This window comes from Halichoerus grypus, chromosome 12 (assembly GCF_964656455.1).
Source record: "Halichoerus grypus chromosome 12, mHalGry1.hap1.1, whole genome shotgun sequence".
Taxonomy (NCBI): Eukaryota; Metazoa; Chordata; class Mammalia; order Carnivora; family Phocidae; genus Halichoerus; species Halichoerus grypus.
In genome coordinates this window covers 34,596,170-34,616,769 of record NC_135723.1, presented here as the reverse complement: position 1 = coordinate 34,616,769, position 20,600 = coordinate 34,596,170, and the positions used below count along the sequence as shown (strand labels likewise).

The 20,600-nt window shown below is 38.2% G+C and overlaps 1 protein-coding gene across 4 annotated transcripts in view; it reads right to left on the bottom strand.

The window, feature by feature from the left end:
• The window catches only part of CFAP69 (cilia and flagella associated protein 69), a 57,115-nt gene extending 36,523 nt beyond the window's left edge, over positions 1-20,592 (bottom strand). For 3 of the 4 annotated variants that reach the window (XM_078059233.1, XM_078059234.1, XM_036116500.2), the window contains exons 1-4: positions 20,339-20,592; positions 5,609-5,668; positions 3,743-3,808; positions 1,239-1,348 (exon numbers count right to left, since the gene is read on the bottom strand). In XM_078059233.1, coding sequence (XP_077915359.1) covers positions 1,239-1,348; positions 3,743-3,808; positions 5,609-5,668; positions 20,339-20,458 — 356 coding nt within the window. In that variant the 5' untranslated portion in view covers positions 20,459-20,592. Of the gene's footprint in view, positions 1-1,238; positions 1,349-3,742; positions 3,809-5,608; positions 5,669-20,338 lie in introns of those variants that run through there. The other variant, XM_078059235.1, reaches the window with a different exon arrangement.
• Between the last annotated feature and the right edge of the window lie 8 nt (positions 20,593-20,600).

The following is a 20,600-nucleotide window of genomic DNA, read 5'->3' as shown; positions in this document are numbered from 1 at the left end:
AAAGTCTTGTCATTTTATGTATGGAAACATTCAATCACAGCTTTCACAGAGAACCAGTTCTTGGTGGCGCTCTTCACTGGCATTGCTCAAAGTAATGCTTATAGGCCTGGTATTCTAGGACTTGCAGAACCTTGAAATTTGAAATGATAACAATATAATCTCACATCAATATAATAATAATTTCCGATTAGTACATAACATTTCCTTGAAAGCACCAGAGCAATAGTTTATTTCTTTATTTTTCACAATCTGTATTAAAAAGTAAGCCCTGGTAAAGGCATTCAATAAAGTATTTTTTATGATTTTGTTCAGATATCAAAAAAAATGAAGTGTATATAGTTATAAAATTTTTAAATGTTATTGCTACTAACTAAAAGTAAGAGTTGAAACTACCATGTATACATACTACCATGTATACATACTACTACTATTATTTGTATACTAAAAGAAACATGCTATTTAAAAAGTTAAATTGGTAGAAAGATTTAGAAGGTTAAATTTATGGAAAGGTTTATTCCTACTTAAAGAAATCTCTACTATATTTATTGAAAACTAAAAATGGATATTTTAATGTATATCTGGATTAGCTACTATGTGGCAGCAAACAAGGTGAAGATACTACTAGTTCCCCCAAATGGTTGGAGAAACAATAATATGGAGGATAGGATATATTAATCTTATAATGCTGACCTCTAATTTACACTTTAAAAATTATATTTATGTAATTTACATTTACATAAACAAATTTAAAATTGATTTTATAATGCTGACCTCTAATTTACATAAAAATATATACCAGAAATGACTGGTGATATTTTATTCTTCATTCAAATTTGAAAAATCAATAAAACATGACTCAGAAATTAATGTATCTTGGAGAGTCAAATTTTCTAAAAAGAGAAAAAAAACTAGACTGAAACTATTTAGCTGTGTTCATAAATTTTCTCAAAAATTCTCTAAAAAGTCACAATTTCTTGCTTTCACCTCACATTTATTGCTCACTTGAGAACAACTTATTATGACAAAACATTTTAATATACTTACAGTTCAATCTCTTGTGGCTAGCTATCTTGGACTACAATAAAATTGACTGCCTTTGAAATATCAACTGGAATCAAGTGATCAGGTGAAGTTTTCTGAGTCATCTCTTTACTATACCATACTGCATATCTTTGTAATACAAAATAAAACATAATAAAATACTGCATGCTAATGTAAATTAAAGAAAAAAAACTTACCCACATAATTTTAGGATATTACATGCAGATTCTATAAAGTGGGGCTGGTTTTCAATTTTTTCTGCACACAGATTCAAAATTTTAAATATTTGTGCTAAATCCCTTAGGGGCTTTAATACTTTTAGTTAAGAAATAAAATTAAGATTAATATTTATTAGCATAGTCTTTATAGATTTCTGTCAAGAAAATCTATAGAATTCCATCTATTTTGTTAAATGTGGTTGACAATGTTTTAATTACACTAATTTTGAACTGTATATAGGAAAACTTAGAACCATATTTTTTTCAGGAACATTATTTAATTTTTGTCTCAGTAACCTCTTATTCAAAATATTGTTTTCTCTTCTCACCATATCTTTAGAATTTGATTACTAACTATTATACCATGGATTCAGCTGATCAATAACTATTGGCAATAAGTAATAACACATTGAAAACAGTTGATGACTCACTTTTATCCTTCATCTTTTCCGCACTCACACACAAAACATACAGTGCTCCAGAATAAACAACCCAACCCTACCTTTTCTTTATTTTATTAACATTATTCAGATGCATTTTCTTGCTTTTAAGGTATAAGTTGAGATTTTATTTCATTTAAAACTAGTATAAAAGCAAAATTTACCTCTTCTAAATCTTGAAGTAACAGCACTTTTTATCTATTTAAAAAACTCAACTGGTACATAAACAAATTTCACGGATATTCTTTTAAAGCCAAGGAAACATGATAGTTGTGACATACTTCTTTGGTTGAGTCCTATCACTTCTAGTCTCTTTCTAGGAGCTTCTTAGGAAAAGATGGGAAAGCTGGATATACTGGAAGTACAAACCTCTGTACCTACGGAAGTGACCAAGATACTTCTCTAACTTATTTTTGCTTTATGTTTTATCACATATAAAGCCAGCCTATGAAAGGCCTTCAGAAATAGAGCCATTTGGGGGCACCTGGCCGGCTCACTCGGTTAACCAGGTCTGACTCTTGATCTCTATCTCAGGGTTGTAAGTTCAAGCCCTAGTGTGGAGCCTAGTTAAAAAAAAAAAAAAAAAAAAATAGAGCCATTTGCCACCAACTCTCTAACTTGAAGAAGAAAAAAACGATGGAGGTGTTGAGGTATCAGGGTCAGACAGGGAAAGAAATTACTTGCTAGTAGACTTTTTTGGCTACCAGTAAATAATGCTCGATATCCACAAGCCCTCAGGTAACTGACGGACTCAACAAATCCATATAAAAGGAGGCTAAAATAAGGCAAGAAAAGAATTCAAATAAAATTTTAAGGCACATTTCCCTGAGTGGGAGGCTTAAGATGTTTGAAATACTGAAACAAGCTAATATTAGAGACTTAAATCTTTAGACAATTTTTGGAGGTTGTGGAGATCACTACTACTGAAGGGGTGCTCTATGGACCACTGCCAGTTCTGAAATTCTCTGTTACCAGTCTGTGGTAAGACGACTACAGTGAGAGTTTCCTGTGACAACTGTATTGCCTTCTGTAATAGCTAATGCATGCAAAGCTTGTAACAAAAACAACAACAACCTAACAATAAACTGGTTCTTAAGCACAGACAGTTCTGAGTTGCACTGGTTTCCATATATTCCGATCAGGTGGTATATACAACGGGAATAACATATTTATATAATATTTTACTGGTTATCAAGCACTTGCATGTACATTATCTCATCTAGTCTTCCTAGCAACCTCAGTGGGTGCTGTTATCCCCATTTTATAAGGCTGGAGAAGTTAAGAAGCTTATCAAAATTACAACTAATCAAGTATATTGGTCGAAAGAAGACTTTGACTTGGCCCTCCTAACTATATCCACTGTCTCTCTGAGTCTATAAAAACTGCCATTATCTGCACAGAATTAAGTACATTAATCTGTTTCTTCAATTTTATATTCTGAAAAACAAAAAGTATAATTCTGTGAAAAACACAAAATGTTAGATATTTTCTGTGGTAGACAGAATAATGGCCTGCCCAAAGATGATCACATCCTGAGTCCCAGAACTTGTGAATATATTACCTTACATGGCAAAGGGACTTCACACGTGATTAAATTAAAAATCTTGAGATGGGAAAGTTATCCCAGATTATCCAGATAGGCTCACAGTAATCAGAGGGATCCTACCTGGGAAAGAGAGAGGCAGGAGAGGATCAGAGAAGATGGGACCACAGAAACAGAGGTGAGAGTGGTGCTACTTTGAGGGAGGGGCCATGAGCCAAGGAATGCTGGCCACCTTAGAAGCTGGGAAAAGCAAGGATGGGGATTCACCTCGAAAGCTTTCAGAAGGAAACCAGCCCCACCAATATCTTGACTTTAGCCCAGTGATGCTGATTTTGGACTTCTGACCTCCAGAATCGTAAGATAAAAGCTTTAAGCTGTTTTATGGCACTAAGTTTGTGGTAATTTGTTACAGCAGCAAGAGGAAAATAATATATTTTCTAATAAAAATTCTCTCAATTCAGGATAAATGAAACAAACATACATATATATGTAAAGGATACAAGTCCATTCTGATAACACTGCATCAGTTTCTTGACAGATTTAAGTTGTTTTTCTTCTAAATCATCCTAAAACAAGTTATCTATTTTAGTTCTTTTGTGCTATTAAATCTGTTGAGATTTTTAAAATTTCTTTAATATAAAAAGAAAGTAGACATTAAATTTATCAAGTAATTCTTAAATTACTATATTATAATGTAAGCATTATAAAATGTTTCCTGAAACAGTGAAGGTAAAAATAAACGTATCATTTAAATTTGACTAGGCAACTGAGAATCAAAACTAAGTTAATATAAAAGCAGCATTTTGTTTTCTTTTTTTTTTTTAAAGATTTTATTTATTTATTTGACAGAGAGAGACACAGCGAGAGAGGGAACACAAGCAGGAGGAGTGGGAGAGGGAGAAGCAGGCTTCCTGCAGAGCAGGGAGCCCGATGCGGGGCTGGATCCCAGGACCCTGGGATCATGACCTGAGCCGAAGGGCAGATGCTTAACGACTGAGCCACCCAGGCGCCCCAGCAAGCATTTGTTTTCAGAAATAATATTAACAATACTTGAATTTGCTGAGCATTTTTCTATGCCATGCACCATATATGTACTATAGATACATGTCATTTCATTAATTTTTAAAACAACCCTATTAGGAAGGTGCCATTACTATCTCTCTTTTCCAGAATAGGAAGCTCAAGCAAAGCACTCATTTGTCCAATATCAGCTAGCTGATAAGTGGTGGTGTTAGAAGTCAAATTTGGCAATCTGTCTGCAGAAATTGTATTTTTAACCTCTAAATTATGCCCAGTATACTGGCACAAACATCTTCAGCCAGTTAAAACAAAACAAAAATCAATACAGTGATGTGTTTGTTTACATAACTGAATCACTCTGTCCTTTTAAAGTTCTTATATCCTTCATGAGAAGCTGTGGCATTTTTTTATACATTTTTAATTTTTTTTTGGTCTACCCTTATTTAACAACTAGTAGGAGCTCTATGTCGTTGAGTTTTGTTTTTTTTCTTTTTTTAAAATGCAGATATATTCAAAATTAAAAATAACTTTTACAACAAACACAGCCAGCAAGAGATACATTATTTTTATTGTGTTTTTTTCTATCTTAAAATGTAGAAACTAAAAAATGTAAAATAATAAGTAAATTTTTGTGCCTACTAATCACTAGACATTGTTTGGTTTTGATTGGCTCTACCATGATCAACCCATTTTCCACATATTAAAAGTATGCAATCTTTATCCTGTAGTAATTTTATACTTTGTGTTGGCTTTTAGGCACTCTGTTGATTCTTGGGTAATGTCAGGAGAGTGTGGTGTGTAAACATGCATTAAATGCATTTATTATCTTTTCTCCCAATGCCTAAACTCTCCACTTTGAATCTTATATCTGAAATAATTTCATTTCCATTTCCATATAAGATTCTTCTCAAAACAGATTACTTATGAGTATGTATGAGTATGTATGTATGTGTGTATATATATCTCCGGATTTCATATCAGAAAATTTTAAGTAGTACATCATGATATGCTTTTTCTACCCTTGCTCCCCACATCCTACTTGGTAACAAGCAATTAATAAAGGCTAGAAGAGTCTTCCTCTACTCTTATGATATCTTCTGTTTATAATCACCATTCATTTGTTCATCCCACAAAACCAAATGTAATCTCCTCCTCCAGCCTCCCTTCCAGGTTAAATACATGCATACTAACTTATTTAAACAGTCCTTGAATACAAGACACTTACTAGTTGAAATCTTTTCAACAAAAAAAAGAAAGGAGACTTATTTTGGGGGAATACATGTTACCTTTCAGGGAAATCATAGTTTATAAGTGATATAGCAGAGAAATTTTCTCTCAAAGCTTACTTTATCAGTCTCTTCAAGGAGGTTGATGACACGATTTAGGTCCATGGTCTTGAAAGCACCCTAAAAGCACACACAACTCTTAGAATTTGTGTCATGAGAATCAAGAAATCACATCAAACACACTATTTTTACATGATATCCCTTGGCAACTTAAAAATATCTTACGACAAAAAGATAGGGGAAGGGGATGATGGAGGGATGGATAAGATGGGTGAAGGGGAGTGAGAGATATAGACTTCCAGTTATGGAATGAATATCATAGGGATGAAAGGTACCAACAGCACAGGAAATATAGTCAATGGCATGTAATAGTGTCTGGTGACAGATGGGAGCTACACTTGTGGTGAGCACAGCATAACTATAAATTTGTGGAATGACTATGTTGTACATCTGAATCTAATGTAACATTATGTGTCAACTATACTTCAATTAAAAAAAGGGGGAGAGTGAAAAGCTTATAAGAGTAAATCAATTTTGGGGGCGCCTGGGTGGCTCAGTTGGTTAAGCAGCTGCCTTCGGCTCAGGTCATGATCCCGGGGTCCTGGGATCGAGCCCTGCATCGGGCTCCCTGCTCAGCGGGAAGCCTGCTTCTCCCTCTCCCTCTGCCTGCCTCTCTGCCTACTTGTGCTCTCTATCTCTCTGTCAAATAAACAAATAAAATCTTAAAAAAAAAAAAAAAGAGTAAATCAATTTTGGAATTAAAAAAAAAAAAACACAACACAGAAATATTGAAAGTGGTCCTCTAAGCAAAGAGAGAGCCTAAAAGTAACACAGACCAGAAAGGAACACAGACAATATACAGTAACAGTCACCTTACAGGAAATACAATGGCACTAAATTCACATCTTTCAATAGCTACCCTGAACGTAAATGGGCTAAATGCCCCAATCAAAAGACACAGGCTATCAGATTGGATAAAAAAAGACCCATCGATATGCTGTCTGCAAGAGACTCATTTTACACCCAAAGACACCTCCAGATTGAAAGTGAGGGGGTGGAAAACAATTTACCACGCTCATAGACATCAAAAGAAAGCTGGGGTGGCAATCCTGATATCAGACAAATTAGATTTTAAACCAATAAGAGAGGAGGAAGGACACTATATCATACTTAAAGGGTCTATCCAACAAGAAGATCTAAAAATTGTAAATATCTATGCCCCTAACATGGGAGCAGCCAATTATATAAGCCAATTAATAACAAAATCAAAGAAAGAAACACATTGACAACAATACAATAATAGTAGGGGACTTTAACACTCCCCTCACTGCAATGGACAGATCATCTAAGCAAAAGATCAACAAGGAAATAAAGACTTTAAATGACACACTGGACCAAATGGACTTCACAGATCTATTCAGAACATTCCATCCCAAAGCAACAGAATACACATTCTTATCTAGTGCCCATGGAACATTCTCCAGAATAGATCACATCCTAGGTCACAAGTCAGGTCTCAGCCGGTACCAAAAGATTGGGATCATTCCCTGCATATTTTCGGACCACAATGCTTTGAAACTAGAACTCAATCACAAGAGGAAAGTCAGAAAGAACTCAAATACATGGAGGCTAAAGAGCATCCTACTAAAGAATGAATAGGTCAACCAGGAAATTAAAGAAGCATTAAAAAAATTCATGGAAACCAATGAAAATGAAAACACAACTGTTCAAAATCTTTGAGATGCAGCAAAGGCAGTCCTAAGGGGAAAGTATATAGCAATACAAGCCTTTCTCAAGAAACAAGAAAGGTCTCAAATACACAACCTAACCCTACACCTAAAGTAGCTGGAGAAAGAACAGCAAATAAAGCCTAAACCCAGCAGGAGAAGAGAAATAATAAAGATTGGAGCAGAAATCAATGAAATAGAAACCAAAACTGTAGAACAGGTCAACGAAACTAGGAGCTGGTTCTTTGAAAGAATTAACAAGATTGATAAAAGAGAAATGACCCAAATAAATAAAATCATGAATGAAAGAAGAGAGATCACAACCAACACCAACGAAATACAAACAATTATAAGAACATATTATGAGCAACTATATGCCAGCAAATTAGATAATCTGGAAGAAATGGATGCATTTCTCGAGATGTATCAACTACCAAAACTGAACCAGGAAGAATTAGAAAACCTGAACAGACCTATAACCACTAAGGAAATTGAAGCAGTAATCAAAAATCTCCCAACAAACAAAAGCCCAGGGCCAGATGGCTTCCCAGGGGAATTCTACCAAACATTTAAAGAAGAATTAATGCCTATTCTTCTGAAACTGTTCCAAAAAAATAGAAATGGAAGGAAAACTTCCAAACTCGTTTTATGAGGCCACCATTACCTTGATCCCAAAGTCAGACAAAGACCCCATCAAAAAGGAGAATTACAGACCAGTATCCCTGATGAATATGGATGCAAAAATTCTCACCAAAATACTAGCCAATAGGATCCAACAGTACATTAAAAGGATTATTCACCATGACCAAGTAGGATTTATCCCTGGGCTGCAAGGTTGGTTCAACATCCATAAATCAATCAGTGTGATACAATACATTAATAAAAGAAAGAACAAGAACCATATGATCCTCTCAATAGATGCAGAAAAAGCATTTGACAAAGTACAGCATCCTTTCTTGATCAAAACTGTTCAGAGTGTAGGGATAGAGGGTACATACCTCAATATCATAAAAGCCATCTATGGAAAACCCACAGCGAATATCATTCTCAATGGGAAAAACTGAGAGCTTTCCCCCTAAGGTCAGGAACACGGCAGGGATGTCCACTATCACCACTGCTATTCAACATAGTACTAGAAGTCCTAGCCATAGCAATCAGACAACAAAAGAAATAAAAGGCATCCAAATCGGCAAGGAAGAAGTCAAACTCTCACTCTTTGCAGATGATATGATACTTTATGTGGAAAACCCAAAAGACTCCACCCCACAACTGCTAGAACTCATACAGAAATTCAGTAAAGTGGCAGGATATAAAATCAATGCATAGAAATCAGTGGCATTCCTATACACCAACAACAAGACAGAAGAAAGAGAAATTAAGGAGTCAATCCCATTTATTGCAATATATTATTGCACCCAAAACCATAAGATACCTAGGAATAAATCTAACCAAAGAGGCAAAGAATCTGTACTCAGAAAACGATAAAATACTCATAAAGAAACTGAGGAAGACACAAAGAAATGGAAAAACGGTCCATGCTCATGGATTGGAAGAACAAATATTGTTGACGATGTCAATGCTACCTAGAGCAATCTACACATTTAATGCAATCCCTATCAAAATACCATCAACTTTTTTCAACGAAATGGAACAAATAATCCTAAAATTTGTATGGAACCAGAAAAGACCCTGAATAGCCAGAGGAATGTTGAAAAAGAAAAGCAAAGCTGGTGGCATCACAATTCCGGACTTCAAGCTCTATTACAAAGCTGTAATCATCAAGACAGTATGGTACTGGCACAAAAACAGACACATAGGTCAATGGAACAGAATAGAGAGCCCAGAAATGGACCCTCAACGCTATGGTCAACTAATCTTTGACAAAGCAGGAAAGAATGTCCCATGGAAAAAAGACAGTTTCTTCAACAAATGATGTTGGAAAAATTGGGCAGCCACATGCAGAAGAATGAAACTGGACCATTTCCTTACACCACACACAAAAATAGACTCAAAATGGGGGTGCCTGGGTGGCTCAGTCGTTAAGCATCTGCCTTCGGCTCAGGTCATGATCCCAGGGTCCTGGGATCGAGCCCCGCATTGGGCTCCCTGCTCAGTGGGAAGCCTGCTTCTTCCTCTCCCACTCCCCCTGCTTGTGTTCCCTCTCTCGCTGTGTCTTTCTCTGTCAAATGAATAAATAAAATCTTAAAAAAAAAAAAATAGACTCAAAATGGATGAAAGACCTAAATGTGAGACAGGAGTCCATCAAAATCCTAGAGGAGAACACAGGCAGCAACCTCTTCGACCTCAGCCGCAACAGCTTCTTCCTAGAAATATCGCCAAAGGCAAGGGGAGCAAGGGCAAAAATGAACTATTGGGACTTCATCAAGATAAAAAGCTTTGCATAGCAAAGGAAACAGTCAACAAAACCAAAAGACAACCGACAGAATGGGAGAAGATATTTGCAAATGACATATCAGATAAAGGGCTAGTATCCAAAATCTATAAAGAACTTATCAAACTCAACACCCAGAGAACAAATAATCCAGTCAAGAAATGGGCAGAAGACATGAACAGACATTTTTCCAAAGAAGACATCCAAATGGCCAACAGACACATGAAAAAGTGCTCAACATCGCTTGGCATCAGGGAAATCCAAATCAAAACCTCAATGAGATACCACCACACACCAGTCAGAATGGTTAAAATTAACAAGTCAGGAAATGACACATGTTGGCGAGAATGCGGAGAAAGGGGAAGCCTCCTACACTGTTGGTGGGAATGCAAGCTGGTGTAGCCACTCTGGAAAACAGTATGGAGGTTCCTCAAAAAGTTGAAAATAGAGCTACCATAGGACCCAGCAATTGCACTACTGGGTATTTATCCTAAAGATACAAATGTAGGGATCCGAAGGGGTATGTGCACCCTGATGTTTATAGCAGCAATGTCCACAATAGCCAAACTGTGGAAAGAGCCAAGATGTCCATCGACAGATGAATGGATAAAGAAGATGTGGTGTACATATATATACGATGGAATATTATGCAGCCATCAAAAACCCCCAAAATCTTGCCATTTGCAATGACATGGATGGAACTAGAGGGTATTATGCTAAGCGAAATAAGTCAATCAGAGAAAGACATGTATCATATGATCTCACTGATATGAGGGATTCTTAATCTCAGGAAACAAACTGAGGGTTGCTGGAGTGGTGGGGGGGTGGGAGGGATGGGGTGGCTGGGTGATAGACATTGGGGAGGGTATGTGCTATGGTGAGCGCTGTGAATTGTGTAAGACTGATGAATCACAGACCTGTACCTCTGAAACAAATAATACATTATATGTTAAAAAAAAAAAAAAAGAAGATAATAGGAAGGGAAATATGAAGGGGGGAAATCGGAGGGGGAGACGAACCATGAGAGACTATGGACTCTGAGAAACAAACTGAGGGTTCTAGAGGGGAGGGGAGTGGGGGGATGGGTTAGCCTGGAGATGGGTATTAAAGAGGGCACGTATTGAATGGAGCACTGGGTGTTATATGCAAACAATGAATCATGGAATACTACATCAAAAACTAATGATGTAATGTATGGTGATTAACATAACATAATAAAATAAAAATTAAAAAAAACACGCCTCTTGAATTCTAGTATTATCTTATAATTTTACTCTCTTTAAATTTTATTAGTCCTGAAAGGCCCAAGAATGCATCTGGAATAATAGCCCTTCCATACTTTGGAAAGTGAAATGATCCTGTACATAGATATTACACATCCCAAGCATGCAAATTACACTGAGTTTGCCTATGCAGATATACATAAGACTTGCCTCTAAACTACAGGTAGGAGATTACCTTCCTGAACAAGGAAGATTATCCCCTCTCTCAGTTAGTACCAGCATTCTTACAGTCACCTGCATTAGAAAACAGAATGTTGCGGTTCCTGGGTGGCTCAGTCGGTTAAGCATCTGCTTTCGACTCAGACTCAGGTCATGATCCCAGAGTCTGGGGATCCAGCCCCCTGTGGGGCTTCCTGCTCAGCAGGGAGTCTGTTTCTCCCTCCCCCCCCACACCCCCTGCTTGTGCACACTCTCTCTCAAATAAATAAATATAATCTTAAAGAAAAAAAGAAAAAGAAAACAGAATGTCCAAGGTCTATAAATTTTATATCTTAAATATTTCTTGAGCCCATGCCATCTTACTGATTTATTCAGATTCTCATCTTTCACTCAGTTGGGAAGTTTCCCTGTTGTTCTCCTTGCCTCTACTCTTGCACAGTTAAACATGGGTCTTCTACTCTAGGTTTGGATAATAAAACTCAAATCTGAATATAACTCATCTAAATCATTCAATGACTCTCCATTAATGGCCCTCACTCCTCCTATATTTTCATTTGTTGTGATAATCCTATTCCTCTCCTTGGTTAACCCCCACATGTGCTTCAAAACTCAGCTCAGGTGTTTGCCTCCCCAAGGGATGAAAAAGTATAGAACAAATATCCTTCCTTTGTGCTCCCATAGTACCCTACGGGCATACCCATTACAATTCCCATCATAGTTCTAAAATGATTTGCATGTTTATCCCCTACCACACCCGGCCCCAAAGCTCACTTGAAGACAAGACTTGTTCTCTGGCATCCCCAGCACCAAAAACTGGGCCTGGCATATAAAGTTATTTGTAGGTAAGTGGAGAAGGGAACAGAGGTGCTATCATCCCAAATTTAAGTAGTTATACAAAAATTTTTTGTATACTATTTTCTCTTTTTGTTTACATATATAAATACATGTATTTATATACTGTTTTCTTATTGTTTACATGTGTAAATACCTAATTTCACTTAGTGTTAACACCATTTTATTTTCTGATTTTTAAATCTATAATACATACCTTTCCATATTTCTACATAGATATTATTCCATTGCCTCTTAAATCTAGAATTTCCTTTCCTTTCACAATTACAAACTCATATTCTGATTTCAGGCAATGTCTTTCAAAAACAATTTTGAGCTAGGTATTCTAATTTTAAGTCTGTAGAATAAGTAATTGGGTGAGTTTATTAACTCAAAATGATTTTTCTTAAAAAATTAATGAAAAATGATTTACTAAATACTGATCTATACCTGGTATTATGGTTATCCTTAAAAACTGTTATATTTTACTGTTAACTGCTTAACTGATTACATTTACTGTTACCAAAAAATTTGATGGATACAATTTTGCCTTCTAAGATTTGGGGATTTAACAGTGCCATCTACCACTACCTCAGTTGTCTTCTTTTTTCCTCTTGTGTTCTCTGAGAAATATATATAGTGAGTTTTTATTTTCAGATTTTCTGAAATATTGGCTTTGAGGGCTGGAAAGCATATTGAAATGTAAAGTCAATGCAAAATTTTCTTTTTAATACCTGCATGTATTATCAGAATTGTTCTCCTCAAATGAGCAGGTATAACTTTTATTAAAAAACAGAGAGTAGTAAAGATTAGGGCATAGGTTCCTCTTAGATTTCTGTTGCATTATTACTTCATACTACTCTGTGTTTTACTTGCTTGGCATATATTATATTTCTAAGATTTCTCCTTCACTCCCTCCGTTAGCCTTTTCTCCTTCCACAGATATTTATAAGCAGCTTCTCTGTTTCAGAGACTGCTAGGTATGGGGAACAACATTGCTCTGACTTCAAGTAGCTATCAGTCTGGAATGGAATACAAGTACAGATAACATGCTACAAAATGCTTCACAGATGCTGAAAAGTGTACTCTGGAAGCATACGGACTAGGCACAGAAAGGCACAGGACAGCTTTCGGAAGAAGTAATCTGCAGGCAGAGGTGAGACGGAGTAAGATTTGTGAGATGAACTGAAGGTTTGAGAGATGGAGATGGGGGAGTAGCATGTGTGAGGGCCTGGAGGAAGAGAAAATAAGACATTGAGAAGATGGAGAGGAGCTCACTAGGTTGGAGAAGATAGTACAGGGAATAGTGGCTATAAATGATGCTAATTAGGTAAGGAGAGGTCAAATAGATGTGAGAAACAAAGGCAAAAGAAAACTTAAATTTCCTTCCTACTTACAGCCCAATCCCAAGTCCTTGAAACAGGCGGAGACTCAGCTGCCTCAATGTTAATACTTTGCTAAGGGCAAAAAGGCAATCTTAGCCCAACCCCCAGGATCCTGTAAGTCTACTTTAGCATATAAAAATTCTTTTGGAAACTTCCTTTCTCTCACTCCCTCCCCTCCAAGATACATGTTGGCAATCATCCTCCAAGCATATGACCCACCAATATATATCTGAAGAGTCTCATAATTGAGTTTTTACTAAACAGTAATAAATGACCTTTTCCTAACAATAGCTAGCCCCCTCAGGATCCTGGAAACCTTGTTTCCAAAAATACCTGGGAGGCTTACACTATCCCTAACCCCCTCCTAACTTGAAAGTCTATAATGGGCCACTCCTCAGGAGCCCAGAGCAGCTCTTTCTGCCCACGGGTCCTGTCCCCATACTTTAATAAAACCCTTTTGCACCAAAGACTTCTCAAGAATTCTTTCTTGGCCATCAGCTTTGAACCCTAACATCTTTCCTACAACAAAATCATGAATAACAATAATGATCATAACATGATGGCGATATCTATTTCCAGGTACAGTCATAAGCACTTTACATGTATTTACTAATTGAATTCTATGAGGTAGGTACTATTATCAACTCCATTTTACAGAAGGCCTTGTATGTTACGCTAAGGATCTTTAGAGGCTATTGAATGGTTTGAGAGACTGTATATGAACAGACAATGGCCAGACTGTATATGGCAACAGAACTCTCGCCTACAATCTTTGCAGCAACCAAACTGAAGAGCAATTTACTCAGGGAAGTCAGGATTTGGCCAATGACTGCCAGATTCCCTATTTTTTGCCCCTCATATGCTATGTAGGGCCAACCAGAAAAAGCCAAATATGCTTCCCAAATCAATCACATAGAATGCCCTGTTTGTAGGTAGCCCACCTCCAGCTTCCCTATGGCAACAACTTCCAACCAGAGCATACCAGAAGCATTCCTTTTTTTTCACTTCAAAGCTTCCCTACCTGCCTTGGAGTCTCTGCCAAATTAAGTAATGATGGCTGACTCTCTTTCTATAGTAAGCTCTGAATATTAAATAGTCCCTGCTTATTCTCATTAAAGTGGTCTTTGTTTATTTCCACAGGCTTTAACCAGAGGAGCGTAACAATAAAAAGGTAATTTAGTTTGCTGAGTAGAGACTGAATTGGAAAGGTCTAGGATGAACCGGAAAGGAGGTGGGAGACATCTGTAAAGGGCCCTCACTACGGTACTGGCATTGACAAAAGGGCATGGCCTGAAAAACATCAAGGAGGTAGAATCAGTGGGACCTAAGGAGTGATTTGATTTCGTGGGAGAGAGAAGCAAAGGTGATGATGACTCCTGGGCTTGAGGAATTATAGAAGTATTGGCAACCTTTGCTGAGACAGGAAAGTCTGGACGAACAGGCTTGTGTTGAGGCTGGAGATAAGTTAAATTGGGGGGCAGAGATTTCCAAATCAGAGGCTTAAAGTAATAATTGTAAGAGTTTGGGTAAATGAGAGCACACAGCAGAGTGAAGCAAAAGAGGACATACAGAGGTTAAGTATCAAAATAATTGCTGTTATATTTATGGAGAATTGTAAAAACATTTAACAAAACCTTTTTAAATCAAAAGTTTAATAAGCTGTTTTGAAGAAAATTAAACCTTCATTTACAGGTATAGGATGAACTTATCTTCCCATTTTACCAAGAGACATGTCAAAGGGGAGAAATCCTGCTCATTTGTTATATACTTATAGGAAAAGGAATTAACATTTACTGTGGTCCTTTTATATATCTGGCAATTTATGTCTTCTTTTATGTGTCTGGCACTTTATATCTTTTCTTTCTTTCTTTCTTATTTTCTTTCTCTCTGTCTCTTTCTCTCTCTTTTTCTTTCTTTCTCTTTCTCTCTTTCTCTCTCTCTCTCTTTCTTTCTCTTTCTCTCTTTCTCTAGTAGGTAGGTTCCATGCTCAACGTGGAGCTTGAACTCATGACCCTGAGATCAAGAGTCGCATCCTCTACCAATGGAGCCAGCAGGTGCCACCTCCCTTTTTTTTTTAAACTTTATATCTCAATTAGTCCTCAATTTTACCATATAAACTTAGTATTATCATCCTGTTGAAACCGGGACCTGTTAAGATCTCAGCGCTAGTAACTGGGCGAGCAGGTCTGTCTGATGCAGCAGTGCTGGTTCTTTGCACCTTAGTTCTCTGCCTGACTTCTCAATTGAACACAGAGATTATTTTTAGCAATTACTCTAAAACCTGGGTAGGCAATTTTAATGACACAGTCCATGACAGTATTACAGACAGTGGCAGGATAGGACATCAACTAGAAGATTGTGGAGGTTTTCAGAGGGAGAGCAAATTTGGGCAAGAAAGCTCAGCCATGAGACCTATGCAAGTCAAGTAATCACAATTTACTTATTCTACAAATATTTTTTAGTGCTTACCCTGTGTCAGACATTGTTCTAGATGCTAAAGATACAGTATTGAATAAAACATACAAAATCTCCTGCTTTCATATAGAATCAATATATTTTGTTATGTACAGTGAAGAAAACCATCAAGAAAACAAAAAGACAACCTACTGAATGGGAAAAGATATTTGCAAATGACATTTCTGATAAGGAATTAATATCCAAAATATATAAAGAACTTACATAACTCAACACCAAAAAAAACCCCCAAACAATCCAATTAAAAAATGTGCAGAGGACATAAATCGCTATTTTTCCAAAGAAGACATATAGAGGGCCAACAGACATGTGAAAACAACAACAACATTACTAACAATCAGGGAAATGCAGACCAAAATCACAGTGAGATATCACCTTATACCTGTCAGAATGGCTAAAATAAAAAAGATAAGAAATAACAAGTATTGGTGAGGATGTGGAGAAAAAGGAATCCTAGTACACTGTTGGTAGGATGTAAATTGGTGCAGCCACTATGGAAAACAGTATGGAGGTTCCTCAAAAAGTTAAAAAATAGAACTATCATATGACCCAATAATACCACCCCTGGATATTTACCCAAAAGAAAACAAAAACACTAATTCCAAAAGATATATGCACCCCTATGCTTATTGCAGCATTATTTACAATAGCCAAGATATGGAAGCAACCAAAGTGTTCAATGATATGTGAATGGGCAAGGAAGATGTAATATATACATACTTTGGGATATTACACAGCCATAAAAAAAGATGAGATTGTGCCATTTGTGACAACATGGATGGACCTAAAGGGTATTATGCTAAGTGAAATAAATCAAACTGAGAAAGACAAATACCATATGATTTCACTCATATGTGGAATCTAACAAAAAAACAAATGAATAAACAAACAAAAAGCAGAATCAGACCTATAAATACAGAGAACAAACTGATGGTTGCCAGAGGGGAGAGAATGGTGGGGATGGGCAAAATGGGTGAAGGGGAATAGGAGATACAGGCTTCCAGTTATGGAATGAATAAGTCACAGGGATGCGAGGTACAGCACAGAGAATATAGTCAATGATATTATAATAGCACTGTATGGTGGCAGATGGTAGCTACGCTTGCGGTGAGCATAGCATCATGTACAAGCCTGTGAAATCACTGTGTTGTACAGTTGGAACCTGCTAGCCCAGTTACTAGCTTTGTGATCTTAACAAGTAAGGCCCCAGCTTCAGCAACAGGATAATAATACTAAGTTTATATGGTAAAGTTGAGGACTAAGTAAGATATTATGTTTAAAAAAATTTTTACTCTGAGCTCAGAGTCACAGGGGAGAAGGACACATAAGCATTAAGATAAATTTCCTACACTTAAGGAATCCATATTCTAGGGGCAGAGACAAAATTTAGACAAATGAAACAGGTGCCAACATAACACAAGTGATAATTAGGGGAGAAATGGTATGACTCAGACCTAGGACTATGCTCATTTATGAGAGGATTTATGAGGGTGAAGATAAATGGGTAGTGCTTCCTATTGGGAGAGTACTTTATGTCAGAGAGGCAGGATCTGGAGGTAGGGTAAGGTTTAAATTCAGAAAAAAGGGGAGGGCATTCATTCAGTAAATATTTAATATCACCTCTTGAGTACCAGGTATTGTGCTGGGTGCTACTGGGGAATCCTGGGAGATTATGGGGGGGGACACTACAGGAAAAAACTACTAGCAAGAATTCTGCCCTCGTGGCACTAAACAGAGCATCCAGTACAGATGAGTTCAGATAATGCATTGGGAAACCCTGAAAACACAACAGAATAGACCTGAGGCACTTTAGGGATGGCAGACTTTGGATATCAACTAGTTCAGTGGTTTTGAGGCTAAAGATCACTTGAGAGAGCTTTTTAAAAAGTCCCAGACTCCACACAGGGGATTATGATTCAGTAGATGTGAGTTAGGGCCCAGGTATGTACAGTTTTTCTAACTGCTCAGACAACTGTGATGGCCACCCTGGTTCGGGGAACACTCATCTAACACAGGCTTGTTTTATAGAAAAGGGAACAAAGCCTAGAGAATTAAGTGATTTGGTCAGTGTAATTATATTTGGTGAGGTAAGCAATAAGAAGCTTCTGTGGAATCCTAAAGAGGGGTGGGGCTCAGAGGGAGAAAGGAGGACAATAAAGTAGTACTTACGGGAAACAGATTGGGAAGAGAGGGAGAGGTGCTGACTAGGATGTGACATTAATCCAAGATTGACTGAAACCTTGTGGTGACAAGAAAAGAGATCCATATGAAACTACCTCCTACAGCTTTCCCGGTGTTACCTGTGAAATTCTGTAGCACTCTTCATACCCTACTGCAGCTATAATACAGTAAGCATTGCTACTTAGAGTGGGAAATGGGGTCTTCCAACCAGTAGCAATGGCATCATCACCTGGAAATCTGTTAGGCAGAATCCAGGGCTCCTCCCCAGCCCTACAGAATCACAATCTGTATTTTAATAAGATCCCCAGGCGTTCCAAATGCACACTAAAGTTTGAGAAGCACTGCTCTAAAGGGCTTCCAATTCTTTAGAATGAGAGCAACATTAAAATAAATAGGAAATAGATAAAGGTAAACAATTTGTGATTTCAAGCATAGGATGGAGTTGGCTTAATGAACTGAGGTAGACTCGCCAAAGTCACTCTTAGCTACCGGATATACTGTACCTCAAGTGTTCCAAGAGTTCTAACAATCTTTCCTCCACTGGTCTAAGGCAAAAGTCTAAAAGTTTATCATTTTAATGATGGCAAAGACTGCTAGACCCCACTTGAGTAAAGAAACTGAGTAACTGTTAACTTCTCATGGCCTTAGGGTCCTCATTTGTAAAAATAACCAAACAAAACCCAAAAATGCTGAATGATCATTTCTCCCAGCTCTAAAAAGTTTTTATTTCATTTCTTTTGAGAGAAACTGCCTTCTTCTGCTCCAGTAATTTAAAAAATATTAATGCTTCTACAAATAGTTATTAATAAGCTAAAAACTCTAATAGAAATTGATTTCTTCCCGGATGACAATCCAAGGCTCTGTAAGGAGGGGTAATAATGAAAGAAGCGGAAAAAAGAAAGGGAAGGGAGAAAATACACACACATACACACCAGGTTTACTTGTTTTGCTTTACTTGATATGTTGTAGACTATCTTGGCAATGGCTTGTTAAAAGTTACTTCCCATTTTTTTCTTTTTAACTGGTACTAGCCTACCTCATACAACCTTGCCACTGCCCCTACCCTTCGGCTCTCGTCCCCCCACCCCCCACTTTTTTACACTGAGTGAAGGAACAAGGAGAGCCGTCAGATACCAAATTCACCTACTTCTCAGTTGTGCTATGTCTGGGAGAATGGCAGTAGAGTTGAGACCCCCTGTAGCCTTGCGAGTGGAGAGCTGCTGTTCCTGAAAGTCCTTCTTCTCCCCGTCAGATTGGAATACTTCCACAAAACTGATTAGGTCAATTCCCCTAGCATTCCGCTCCTCATGAAAAGTGTTGTTGCTCCACAGGTTACTACAGTGTAAATGTCACACAGTACTCAGAGAGCTCAACCTTATTCCCAAAGAAGAGGTCCCCAGTCAACTGGCCACTCCCAAGGAACTCTCCAAGGTTCCAGGATGTGGACGTAGGAGACAGGGTTCCTGACGCAGCCTGAGACTAGCAAAACCTCAACAGGAATTCCCATAGTGACCCCACGCCATCAAGTGTGAGGAGGCAGGGCAGGATTCCTCCATAGTATTCACGTTTTAGGGTTTGATCAATACTCTCTAGGGAGGAGCAATGGAACCCTAGCATGTTAACGACTTAGAGTTTCTAAACACCTCCGCCACCAGTGGAGATCCAGCCGAGGGTTCTGAAGTGAAATACCTCAACAGACCGACTTGGAAGAATTAATATTGTATTCATAATAAAGGTAAACTCAAAACCAGATACAAGTACAGTAAAATATATAAGGTCTGTTCTTTCTCGATTCATTCCGACTCCATCACCAGCTTCCTATTTCATATGAAAACGAGGCTAATTTCTAATTTTAACAGCGTTTTCCTCCCCTCTAGGTGCAGGTTTTAAAATAGCAGCAAATTTAAACACGAGAGAATTTAGGCCTATATCAAGAACATCACTTGATAACAGGTATCTACATACAAATACAAATTTGTTGCCCAGTGCAAACAAAATGGTCATCAACTCCATTTTTTTTTTTTTCCCACTAAAAACGTTTCATTGCCTCCCAGACCTTCGTGGTCACACTTTCCGAAGAAGAGCGGCAAAACCTCGCTTACTCGGTTTAGAGAGACGCTCCGGGAGAAGCTCGCGGCACAAGTCCCCGGACAGGTTGGCTGACGACAGCCAACCCCTCCCTCAGGCGGCGCAGTTCTCGAAGGCATCAGCTCCGCGCCTGGAACCTCGGTCCCGCGGGTTCCGATAGTTTCCATTCCGGCCCCCATTTCCGCTCTTGCTGCCCCAGTGCTCGTCCCTGTCCCCAGATCTCAACGTCCCCCCCCCCCACTTCCCAAAGCACAGACACCCGTCCGTACCTGCGCTTCCTCGTCCTCCGTCACCACCCCGACCACCGGGATGTGGCGAGTGCTCCTGGACCTGATCTTGCCTCCGGGTTCCTGGACCTCGGCCGTCGCACCGGCCCCCGCTGTCCACATGGCTGCAGCGGCGGAGTGAGGGATGGGAGGGAGGGTCCTTCTGTCCTACCCTGTTCCCGTTAGCTGCAGGACCCAAAGAGACCCCGCCACCGAAAAGGGAAGGCCGCCTGAGAGCCGCTACAGTCGCGAAAAGCCCCGGGGG